The sequence below is a fragment of the Protomyctophum parallelum genome, assembly GCF_964188405.1.
Source record: "Protomyctophum parallelum genome assembly, chromosome: 16".
Lineage (NCBI taxonomy): Eukaryota > Metazoa > Chordata > Actinopteri > Myctophiformes > Myctophidae > Protomyctophum > Protomyctophum parallelum.
Window position 1 is genome coordinate 32,132,566 of NC_139711.1, and position 11,635 is coordinate 32,144,200.

Genomic DNA, 11,635 nt, shown 5'->3' on the forward strand with positions numbered 1-11,635 from the left:
ATCAGCCTCTTTTGTTTGAGTGTGCTGGGTCGTTACTACAACAAGAACAACAGATCCACCTGGTCAGCCTAGTATGAAAGTCTGTGAAAGATTCCATGTAAATTACACTGCCTTCATGATTTGAGTCATTTTCAAAAATCCACCTGTTGGTGGCGCTCCTGTTCTCCTGTTAAAGTAGACCACTGGCCTATGAAATAATGCAGCACCAATGTGAACTTCCTTTAGTTTTGTTTATTTAAAAAAAACATGTACAAAGACAAAGGCAATTTAAATAAATGTAAGCTGCATATTTAATATAACAGAAATGCAATTAATATACGTGTAAATGGCTCAATTGAATAACAACATTGCTGTAATTTGCATCAGTTGAGTCCCAGTTTCCCATGTAGCCTATTGATTGCAAGCACTAACTATGAGACCCTGCAGATCATGTCTGTCTGTCTGTGTGTGTCTGTCTCGCTGTGACACCACCCGCCCGCCACCAGAGGGCGCAGCTGTAGCGCGCACACACACACACACACACACACACACACACACACACACACACACACACACACACACACACACACACACACACACACACACACACACACACACACACACACACACACACACACACACACACACACACACACACACACACACACACACACACACACACACACACACACACACACTTAAGAGCTGCGTTCGCTTCCCGCGTTCAAACAAACAAAAGTACAACTCAATACAAAAACTGTGGACACTATGATGAAGCATTACACTTGTTTACAATAAGGCCCACCATTTTCAATTCATCAGAACATTTAGAGACTTACAATTATACACTTCTATATAAAAATCAGGAATGATTGAATGTAATATGTCACAATTTACAATTTAGGCATTTAGCAGACGCTCTTAATCCAGAGCGATTTACATTAAGCAAGAACAAAAAAGCATGGGAATACATCACATAAAAACATTTATCAAGAAACATGCGTAAGCTAAGAAAGTAACAGTGGCATATCTATATAATGAAGCTATACATATAAACTATACATCTATATATAGATCTATCAAGTTAGTTTCAGCCTTCTAGTGGAATCTGATATTTCCTCTTGAACTGTGTCGTTAAGAATTGCATAATTATGTACCATAATATGACATAAGATTCAGGAATACCCCAAAGATGTATAAGTTTGTAGTATAAGGATATAATGTAACCTTAAGAGGCAGCAGGCATTTCTCTGGCAGAGGATGGGGGTTGATACACATTTAAGTGAACACTTATATGGTTATAGATGTGACGTGTAAATGGCTCAATTGAATAACAACATTGCTGTAATTTGCATCAGTTGAGTGACTGTACCTTCCTTGGCCTGTACTCATTGCCATTCTGCAATACAATTTTCAATCAATCAATCAATCAATCAATCAATCAATCAGTTGAATCATCTTCTCCAGTTCGCTATATCCTGGATCATGAGACTACCGGTAACTGCTATACATCTCCAAACTCGTATTTTAGCTTGCACGTACATTCTTGACAGTTAGATGACATCTCCTGGTGAACATAGGAATAGCGCGCGCACACACACACACACACACACACACACACACACACACACACACACACACACACACACGAGCAATCGAAGGAAGTTATATGGTAGATCCATGCATGATAAAGTCTGAGATAAAGCAATGGATAATGAAAGTATCCAGGAAACAAATGCGTCAATGAATCATGCAATATTATAAAACTGTCTTGACGTCGGACTACTAATTAAAGATTCAATTGCAGCTTGGCTGAGTTGAAACCCTGAAACTGTGTTTTCGACATTCCACTAAGTTTGTCTGAAAAACAGCTGCCAAATATGAAGCTCACTTCCGGTCTTTATGTCCAATCAGAATAATGTAACGCTGAGAAGCCACAAATGTGTCCAATCACAATTTCAGAAATACGAAATGGGCGTCTACATTGTGTATGACAACAGCTAACAAACCTTCCCACTTGCCTAAATTGTTACTAGTTTAGTACTAGGTGAAATCAGTGAACACATACACTCTCACACACAGAGCTTTCAGAAGTGGAAGACATGAATGAGAAAGGCCTTTGAATAGAAAGAGGACTTTCTAGAAGATTTCTCCCCAAGCAGACTAAACACACACTGGTGTATGCTACTTATCGTAAAGGTGAGCGAACGACACATGCTAAGGAGATTCGTGCTAACATTAGCAGCACCTTAAAGTTGAAGATTATGGGTGAACATTGTGTACCTGACTGACCTGTCACTCACTCACCCACTACTGTCTGTTCTGTTTCGCGTTCTCTCGCCATGAACAGTCTCAAATGTTTTGTGCTATATGAACGAGCCATGTTGCCATTACAGATAGTTTTAGCTCCCCGGCCTGTGTTAGAATTTTGGATGCCTTGGTAATGTCAAAGTCAGACAGTGCAACTCTTGCTGGCCAAAGGGGATTCCCTGCTATGAGGTTAGGGCATGTCACTTTTGCACTTTTGTAGGTTGGTCACCTTCTTCTTAATATAGCCCCATGCGTCCCATTCCCATGGTAGGATGAGCAACTGTAGCCCGAGAATGGCTCTTGTTGTTTCATACAGTATACAGTATGAAACAACAAGAGCCATTCTAGGGCTAGAGCAACTGATGGGGTGCAGATATGCAGATACTGTTTTGTGTTGAATCTGGGACTGGAAATCAGTTTGGAATGAATGAATATTGACTGCATATAGTGGCAAATGTGTCTTTTAGCCACTGTTGTTGCACCAAAACAAACTGAACACAACCCACCATGTATTTGTGCTTGTGAGTGCAGAGTAGGCCATGAATAAACAAATATATTTGTTGAGCTGCAGGAGTGGTGACTGGTGAACTAGCTCAGGACGGGAGCAGCAGATTTCTTATTGACTGAGAGTAGAGTGACTCACTGCTGGCAGGCGGAGAAGAAAGTAAAACAGTGTCTTTCTAAAGACTGCTGTTGACAGCTGTTGGCAGCTGTGCTTGCATTGACAGCCTGTCAATGCAACATTGCAAGCATAGTCTGCAATCTCCCCTTTCTGGATTCTCCTCCTGGCCCAGCATTGGTCCCTTGCACCCTCTGTCCTGTCAGTCAAGCTGTGCATTCATAGCCTCGGAAAATAAATTTGTTCCGTCTGTGGTCTGTGTGTGACTGTGTGTGTGTTTTATTTGTGTATTGTTGTTTTTTAAATATTCTGAAAGGTTGTGATTAGGGATTTTGCTCCCGATCCGATTTAGATCATTTGATTTTTATATAGATTTTACCCGATCCGATTTTTTTTTATAGAACACTTATGCCATATCAGAATAGTACAATATCCAAAATCACAGACAATAACCAGTCTAATATCATGATATGGATATAAAATTGATACAAGGATCAGGATGTCCCAATCAAAAATAATTGCTCCCGATCCGATTCCGATCATTTGAAAATGATGTGATTGGCCCTGATTTCCAATCGGGACAACCCTAGTTGTGATTGAAGGCGTGCCAGGTTTAACTTGTCTGTTTCCATTTTTCAGAAATGGAACCATCACCGTCTGGCACCCTCGCCAGCTCAAAGACTGGCTCGCCTGCCGCAACCCCACCTCCAATGACCTCAAAATCAACTCCCACCACACCCAAACCAGCCACACACACCAGTCCCTCCATATCTTCTAAGTTTGCACCTGTTCTATCTCCTCCCTCTCCTGCGCTCTCCACCCCACCTTCCTCCCCTCTCCGCCATCCTGTTCAGGTGGGCAGGTCTCAGCTCAATGCAGCTTCCACAGAGAATTCCAGACCCCCGGCCGTGGCTGCAGCCAGCCCTCTGCGGTCTACTTCGGCTTCTGAACCAGGTGACAGAAGTACGACATGTGTCCACAACACCCATACATGTATAAAACAATTATGCTTACAAAATTAGACTGTGACCAACTGACCATATACTTTTCTGCAGTAGTATTCCCCAGACAATCAGTAGTGGTTAACTTGTTTCTACTTCCTGCTTTCTGACCAATCATTGCACCGACAGTGATACCCTGACTCATCATGATGTGCCATTATGTCTCCATGACAACCATACACATTTACATGACATGTAAAAGCAGCCTCTCCCATAATGCTTACTGAGGGAGAAAATCCTGTTCTTACCCCTAGATTCTCACAGGCAAACAACTGGGAATATGTGGGCCTGGTAAGGTTTGTAGACATGCAAATAGACTATGGATGGATGGGAAGTATGAAATCTAATACTGCGGCATTTGAATTTGGAATACATGCGTTGTGTATAAATATAGAACTTCTACAAGTAAACCGTAGCCTTTCCCTGTGTGATGTGAGTCTTGGTGTCCTGATTTCAACATATATGGGGGGGGGGGGTATGCTCGACTGGACTCCACTACCATTTAATTAGGGACATTTAACTGAATTTGAGGCAAAATAAATGCTTACCACTAGCTTTCTTGACAAAGGTGTCTACTATCACCTCTAAATGTGTTCCAAGTCAACTCCCTTGGGAAACCTTGTGACAGCTGCTGAAAGTTGGGGTACCATTAACAACCTATTCGGAGGCAAATTTTCATTCTGCTTTATTCTGCCCACTTCTTGGGCTAAAAACCATAGCCGCTTTTCCAAATTTGATGACCGTGTTTTCGTGCAAAACAAATGCTTGCAGTGGATTCAGAATCATGGAAACCCCCTGGTTTGACCCATCTCATGCCACTGACTTTTGAAAAACTTGCCTACATATTATATAGGTTGTAACTTGTTACCCCAACTTTCAGCAGCTATCAAAGTTTCCCAAGGAAAGTGGAGGAGGAGCGGATGGAGGCGCCCCTCAAAAAGGGAAGCCATTGTAGAATGCCAAAAATACTTAGCCTCAAATATGCTACTTTACATCATTTTGTTTAGACATACACAACAAGAATGTCTGATGCAAAAGACATTGAATTAAACATATAAATAATACATAAAATTCCTAATTCACCACACAACTGACCAGAGGAGCAAGTCAATCGCAAAATGACAGATCATTTATTCCACTCAACAAGCGAATGACTTGTTTCCAGAAGCAGAGCCAGAGGAGGAGCTAGCTTTTGAGATCCTAGAGAAGAGGGCAAAATCTGGAGATGCCAAATCACAAACCAGGGTAAGCAACAACAACCACTGTCACAATAACCGCCACTGTAAATGCCACCATCGGGCAGAAACCTTGTATGTACAATTGTCCAAAACCATTGCTTTGTCACAAGCTCTTTTCATTGGTTATATTTATTTATATATATATAAAAAAAGAAAAAAACTCACCACTTTCAACCTGAAATCCCTATTTTGGGCATGCTGGTGAAAAGATTTTCAACATCAATTTTTAAATGCACAGAACTTATGAAAAAATAAATAAAAAACATTACGGTGATTATGGAGATACAAGGTTTCTTCCCAACACTGACAATTATATTAATGGCCATCTTAGTAGTCAGACAACGGGTCTTTGTAATTGTAAAACAGCTGAAGCCAAATCAGTTGGTATTGTGACTGTTACTAAAAAACCTTAAGGTCAAGATTCCACTGTGTGTGTGTGTGTGTGTGTGTGTGTGTGTGTGTGTAGATGGGTCTTTACTACCTGGCGCTGGCAGAGGAGAGAGATGAGGAGCTGAACAACTGTAACGCGGTCACCTGGCTGATCCACGCTGCTAAACACGGCCGCAGGGATGCTGTCAAATTCTTGCAAAGTTGTCTGGCCTCCAACAAAGGTACAATGTTGATATAATTACTTAATAATTTGCTTTTAATGTATTGTGCCAAAGCATTTGCCTTTTTCCCCAAAATAATGAGAAATACCTTTTGATATGCACAAGTTACTAGATGTTGAATAGTTTTGAGAATTTCTAATATTCTGATCAGGAAAATGTACCAAAGGGACTGAAGAAAATTGTACAGTTGAAGATTTTTGATTTTGGGGATTTGTTTGTCCTGTTGCTGTCTGTATCAAAATATTCATTCACATTTTGTCTTTATTCTTTACCAGGCATCACACAAGAAAACCTTGAGCAGGTGAGGAAGTTGAGTTTGGAGACACGCTATGAGAGAGGAGTGAGGAAGGCTGCCCTTCAAATGTATTGGAAGCTAAACCCAGAGAAGAAAAAGACAGTAACTGTGTCCGAGATGCTGGAAAACGTTGGACAAATCCACACAGACCCAGGTAGACGGAGATAGCAGAGATGTGGTCATATCAATTAATATAGCCAATTAAAAATGGCAAAGAAAATGTAGCTTCAAATAAGAAAATATTCACACCGTCTAAAACTAAACACAAATTTCCAAAAGAAAGCAAAATGCAAACCAGCCTGTGGTCTCCTCTTACCACTCTTTCGCACAGTTTGTCCCTTTTAATAGCAAGTCTTGATCCAAGAAATAATAATAATAATCCACAATAGAAAAGTTCACTTCAGCCAGTGGTAGTGGTATCCAATACGATCCATTAGAACTAGCAAAACCTGGGAACTAATCCACCTGCTCCTCCAGTTGTCTCTCTCTCTGCTCACATTCAGCCTGGACTGCCAGAGCCACACTCCATATGCCACAAACATTGTGAGTGCCAAATGCCAATCACTCAATCAGGCTAGTCTGATTTAGGTGAGTCTTGGGCAGGGTTTCTCAATCACTGGTAGACTCACAGCAATAATATGCACCACAGCCATATCATGAACATGAAATACTAACTCAATGGCTTCTTATAGAACATCAGCAGATTAATAGAAAATAAGAAAGCACATCATAATTGAAACCAAATTATATATATATATATATATATATATAATATAATTAAATATATAATATGCACGCACAAGTGCGCAAGCACGCATCATTCTGAATGATATAGTTCTACTTCAACAAATAATTTGTGTTTACCTATGTCTGTATTTCATTTGCTTTCCCTTTCCCTCAGGCACACCACGCTCCCCAGGCCTTCTGCCCAGCGGTGCCCAGAAACAGAGGAGAGTTCTGCAGACCATGGTCTCCAGTGAAGGTACATTGAGAACAGTTCTACGAATTCCTTCTAGTAGTTCACATACTTTCAAGACCACCCCCCCCCCCCCCTGATGTACAACCTCGCAGTGCGGCGAGGATCCATAACGTCTTTGTGCTGCTATTTCCCCATGCAACCAGTTGATGCAACATTCAGTCTTAATATAAAATGACTTCAACAACGTCTCTTTCTATCTGCATTTGAAGCTACGTCCGATGTGAGTCTGGACGACTTTGTGGAGATGACCAAAAAGTATGCTCAGGGTATTCCTCCTTCACCTGTCATGGCCAGGCATGATGATGACGACGATGACGACGACTACTATGATGTTGTGAAGAACCCTGATGATCTTCCCCTGCACCAAAAGGTACGAGCTACAGGTGTCTTGATGTCCCTTCTCAGTAGCACTCTGCTTTGAGGTTGTATTGTGATGCAGTGATTCCGAACATGTTCGGTATAAGGGCCCATTCGTAAATGTTTTACAGTGACCACCTAACTGGTCACTGGTCAGATGGGTGACTGATTTTCAGAGCATGTTTAATTTTCATCATTTAATCAACTGGGCTCCGGCTAAGACCAATGGAAGTAGTATACTTTAAGTTCTTATTTATTTTCAAAGTTCTAAAGAAAAAACATAAACTTACAAGGTAAACATAGAATTATTAATTAAAAACTATTATCATTAAAAATCTATTATTTGGGGGCCCAAGGGCTGTGAATTGCTGTAGTGCACTATGCATTTACATTGTGCATCTTTAAAATGATATACCCCCCTATCCCTGCGTCTCTGTCCTTCTCCCCTTTCCATCTTCTTCCTGCAACCATCAGGTGCTGAGGTTCCCCCTGCATGCTCTGCTGGAGATCAAAGAGCACCTGATTGATTGGGCATCTCGGGCCGGCATGCAGTGGCTCAGCGCGCTCATCCCCACGCACCACGTCAACGCGCTCATATTCTTCTTCATCATATCCAACCTCACCATTGAGTTCTTCTTCTTCCTCATCCCGCTGCTGGTCTTCTACCTCTCGTTCTTCTCCATGGTCATCTGCACGCTGCGCGTCTTCCAGGTCAACAGCCGCACTACTCATGTTGTGTACTTGTGTAGATATTTTATTTTGCCTGTCAAAAGTATAAAGTAGCCTTAATTGTACTTTGTGAAGGGGAAAACGATTATTTCATAACATAACAACACAAGTTAACATCAATTATTTTCTCTGTAGAATTCCAAGGCTTGGGAGAATTTCCGAGCCCTGACAGACCTGTTGGTTCGCTTTGAGCCAGGTCTGGACCTGGAACAGGCAGAGTCCAATTTTGGATGGACACACTTTGGGCCCTACTTGTAAGCAAACTTCTGTTCAATCATTATTCATTGTATGGATTTAGCCAGTTATACATTAATTCAGGACTGTTATGATGACACAACGATCGACACTGTGGATAGTTTAGTTTTAAAAGCAAAACTAATCAACATTTTCTTTCAAACCATACAGATGTACGGCCCTAAATCTGCCTTCTTTCCCCAGGTACTTCATGGGTTCCGTGGTCTTTGTGGTTTTATCCTTCCCTGTGGCTGAAAAGACCTGGATCCCCTGCGCAGAGCTAGCTACCATCGCCCTCTTTTTCACTGTCACCTCCTACCTTGGCCTCCATGCCTCCGCCGAGCTCTTTTCCCGCAAAGCCCTGCTCACCGAGGTCCTCTGTGGGGCCTGTTCTCTCTGTTCTCTCCTCCCTGACTCGTTGTGGTTCCTCCGCGCATTGGGGAGGACATTTATCACCATACCGCTAGGGAATATGGTGGCACTGAATCTGGGGCTGCCATGTCTCTTGTACGGACACCTCTTCTTTCTGCTATTCCGCATGGCCCAGGTAAAAGGCTTCAGGGGAACCTACCTATGTTTGGCGCCCTACCTAGTCTGCTTCACCTGGTGTGAACTGTGCTTTGTGTTCCTCAATAACTCCTCTGCCATAGGACTCCTCCGTACCTGCGTGGGCTACTTCCTGTTCCTCTTTGCCCTTCCTGTTGTCTCGATGGGCCTGGCAGTCATATTCCTCGGCCAGATGATACAATGGTTCCTAGCTTTGGAGCTGACCAAGATGGTGGTTACCTTGACAGTTTGCTTTGTGCCAGTGGTGTTGAGGCTATGGACCAAGTTCAGCCTCAACCCTATCGTCATGATTCGGTCACTGTCGCGAAGTAGCATCGTCAAGCTCATCCTAGTGTGGCTCAGTGGAATGTTACTCTTCTGTTGGCTGTATGTGTACCGATCTGAAGGCATGAAGGTTTATAACTCTACATTGACTTGGCATGAATACGGCAACCTCTGTGGCCCACGGGCATGGAAGGAATCCAACATGGCCCAAACTCAGATCCTCTGCTCCCATCTCGAAGGCCACCATGTCACTTGGACGGGCCGTTTCAAATATGTTCGTGTGACTGACATTGAGAATGGGGCTCAGTCAGTCATCAACCTGCTGCCAGTGTTTATGGGTAACTGGATGCGGTGTCTGTACGGTGATCCTTATCCATTGTGCAATGAGGGGGAAAACAGCACTGCCGAACCCAAGCCCCTCCCCGCTCCAGAACCAGCTCCAGAAGACCAGCTCTGCAAGCTGAAGAAACTACCCAATCATGAGTGTCATGTCAAACGCTACGATCGATACAAATTTGAAGTTACAATGGGTATGCCGTTGGAGAGGATGACAAGAAACGGGACAATCGTAGAGAGCGAGGACGCAACTAAAGATCTTGTTCTACGGGCCAGTAATGAATTTCGACCGGTTCTATTACGCTTGAATACAGGTAGCCTTGTAGAGTTCAGTACCATTCTGGAGGGTCGTTTAGGTTCCAAGTGGCCTGTGTTTGAGCTAAAAGCCATCCACTGTATATTGTGTGCTGATCCAGCCGTGACCAGCCGCCGACAGTACAAGATTGAACATGACTGTAGACGCTCGGCACAGGTTGCACTACAGTTTGCCTTTGACTTCTTTTTCAACCCCTTCTTGACGGCTCAGTTGGAGCAAGAGTGGGTTGCAGAGAAACGGACTGACTTACAGGAGGCTGGATAGACATTAGACAAGTGTATGTGATTTCGCAGAAGGAATGAATGTATACTCTACCGATACGAACGACTAAATAGTCTTTAGTGTTAAAAAAACAGACTAACTGTAGCAGGTGGTGTAGGTTTACATTTCTAAGTGGTATTGGTAAATATGTACTGTCGTATGGAATTAAATTAAATGAACTGATGATATGGGAATGTGACACGTCACTGGATCTAATAGGAATGTAATTTAGACTAGAGCACATACAGATGGTTAATGTGTTTGCCATTGTAGACATGCTATTGCAATTATGTTGTTGTATGTCTTTTGTTTATTTGTTTGTTTTGTTCTTTGAGCCAAAGTGTGTGATATTACAGAAGAGTTTGTATGTGATTTTGGGCCTATATAATGCGTGGCTTACCGGTACATACCTGTAATGGCGCCGTTGAGACTACATGCTGGATCAGTTGCAGAACTAGTGGTCAAGTTACTAGCTAGGGGGGCGAGCGAGTTCATACAGAGTTTACCAAAGTAGTTGGTTCTAGATAATGTCTAGGTTCCACAGGGGAGTTCTTTGTAAATTGAGAAGTTAGAAAGCACATCGTTAAAACGGTCTACTGTGTAGTTTTAACGCGTGTTTGTTGACAATCTATCTGCAAAACAGCAATTTTACCATTCTTTGTAACAGTTAATGATATATAGGCCCAGAATCGCTCAACGTATCTTTTTAACTACAAAAGGGGCGAGAATATTACACAAATGTACTATTACAGTGCACGCTATACTGTAACTCCTCATTCGTGGTTACGGTGTTTCTATGGACTTTCATTATTATAAATATATGCCATTTTGGTTATACGGTTATAAATCGGCACCCATTTGATTCTGATGAGTGATTTTGAAGTAACTGTGTTGAATAACAAATCAAGTCAGAAATTGTGAATATGTGGCTTATACAGTATATAAGTGCCTTATAAGAGATGTCTTCAGAATAGCATTGATATTGTGATTAAAAATTGTAGTAATTAGAGATCCACGATATTGGAATTATGACCGATCTCCAATTATTTACGGGGTCATATCAGCCGATACTGATGTATTATATTATATTTATATTGAACTCATTGCTGAAAGTTTTAGACTGGCTGCTCTGCGAGTACAAAGCCATTGACGGTCACATCATTATCGCATAATGTCAATATCGGTGAAAATAATCAGGATTATTGTGAGACCGATTCGACACCAATATGGCCAATTTCTATACCCTCCCGAATATTTTGTGCATCTCTAGTAGTAATATATATATAGTTTAAATTTGTTGAAGAGAAATTGCCTAAAACCACTGAGCTCTGCTATTTGGACGAAACCGTGTCTTTCATTGGTCGTCTTCAGGAGCACACCAGCCTCGAATCTGGTAGAATTTAACTCTGCCTTTGTTGTGCCTCGAACCTTTTCATCACTTCCCGTCCCTGCTGTGCAGGATCTCTACATATTGAACATTTGCTGTCCCTCACTGATGAGTTGTGTTTCAGGTGTTTCAGGTTGTCTTGTAACATAATA

The 11,635-nt window shown here is 42.0% G+C and overlaps 1 protein-coding gene across 1 annotated transcript; it reads left to right on the forward strand.

The window, feature by feature from the left end:
- The first annotated feature begins 2,035 nt into the window (after positions 1–2,035).
- Positions 2,036–11,635, forward strand: wfs1b (Wolfram syndrome 1b (wolframin)). The gene is made up of 10 exons (XM_083786550.1): positions 2,036–2,178; positions 3,548–3,871; positions 5,075–5,154; positions 5,614–5,758; positions 6,034–6,207; positions 6,955–7,035; positions 7,242–7,402; positions 7,864–8,100; positions 8,254–8,372; positions 8,557–11,635. Exons 2-10 carry the CDS (start codon positions 3,550–3,552, stop codon positions 10,097–10,099), a joined length of 2,862 nt encoding a protein of 953 aa, XP_083642676.1. The 5' UTR covers positions 2,036–2,178; positions 3,548–3,549; the 3' UTR covers positions 10,100–11,635.

Bases quoted from the DNA above. Each gene is read 5' to 3' on its own strand.
- wfs1b (XM_083786550.1), top strand. From the start codon at position 3,550: ATGGAACCATCACCGTCTGGCACCCTCGCCAGCTCAAAGACTGGCTCG. The intron at 3,872-5,074 runs GTACGACATGTG...ACTTGTTTCCAG, and splicing joins TTCTGAACCAGGTGACAGAA to AAGCAGAGCCAGAGGAGGAG. The intron at 7,403-7,863 runs GTACGAGCTACA...TGCAACCATCAG, and splicing joins ATCTTCCCCTGCACCAAAAG to GTGCTGAGGTTCCCCCTGCA.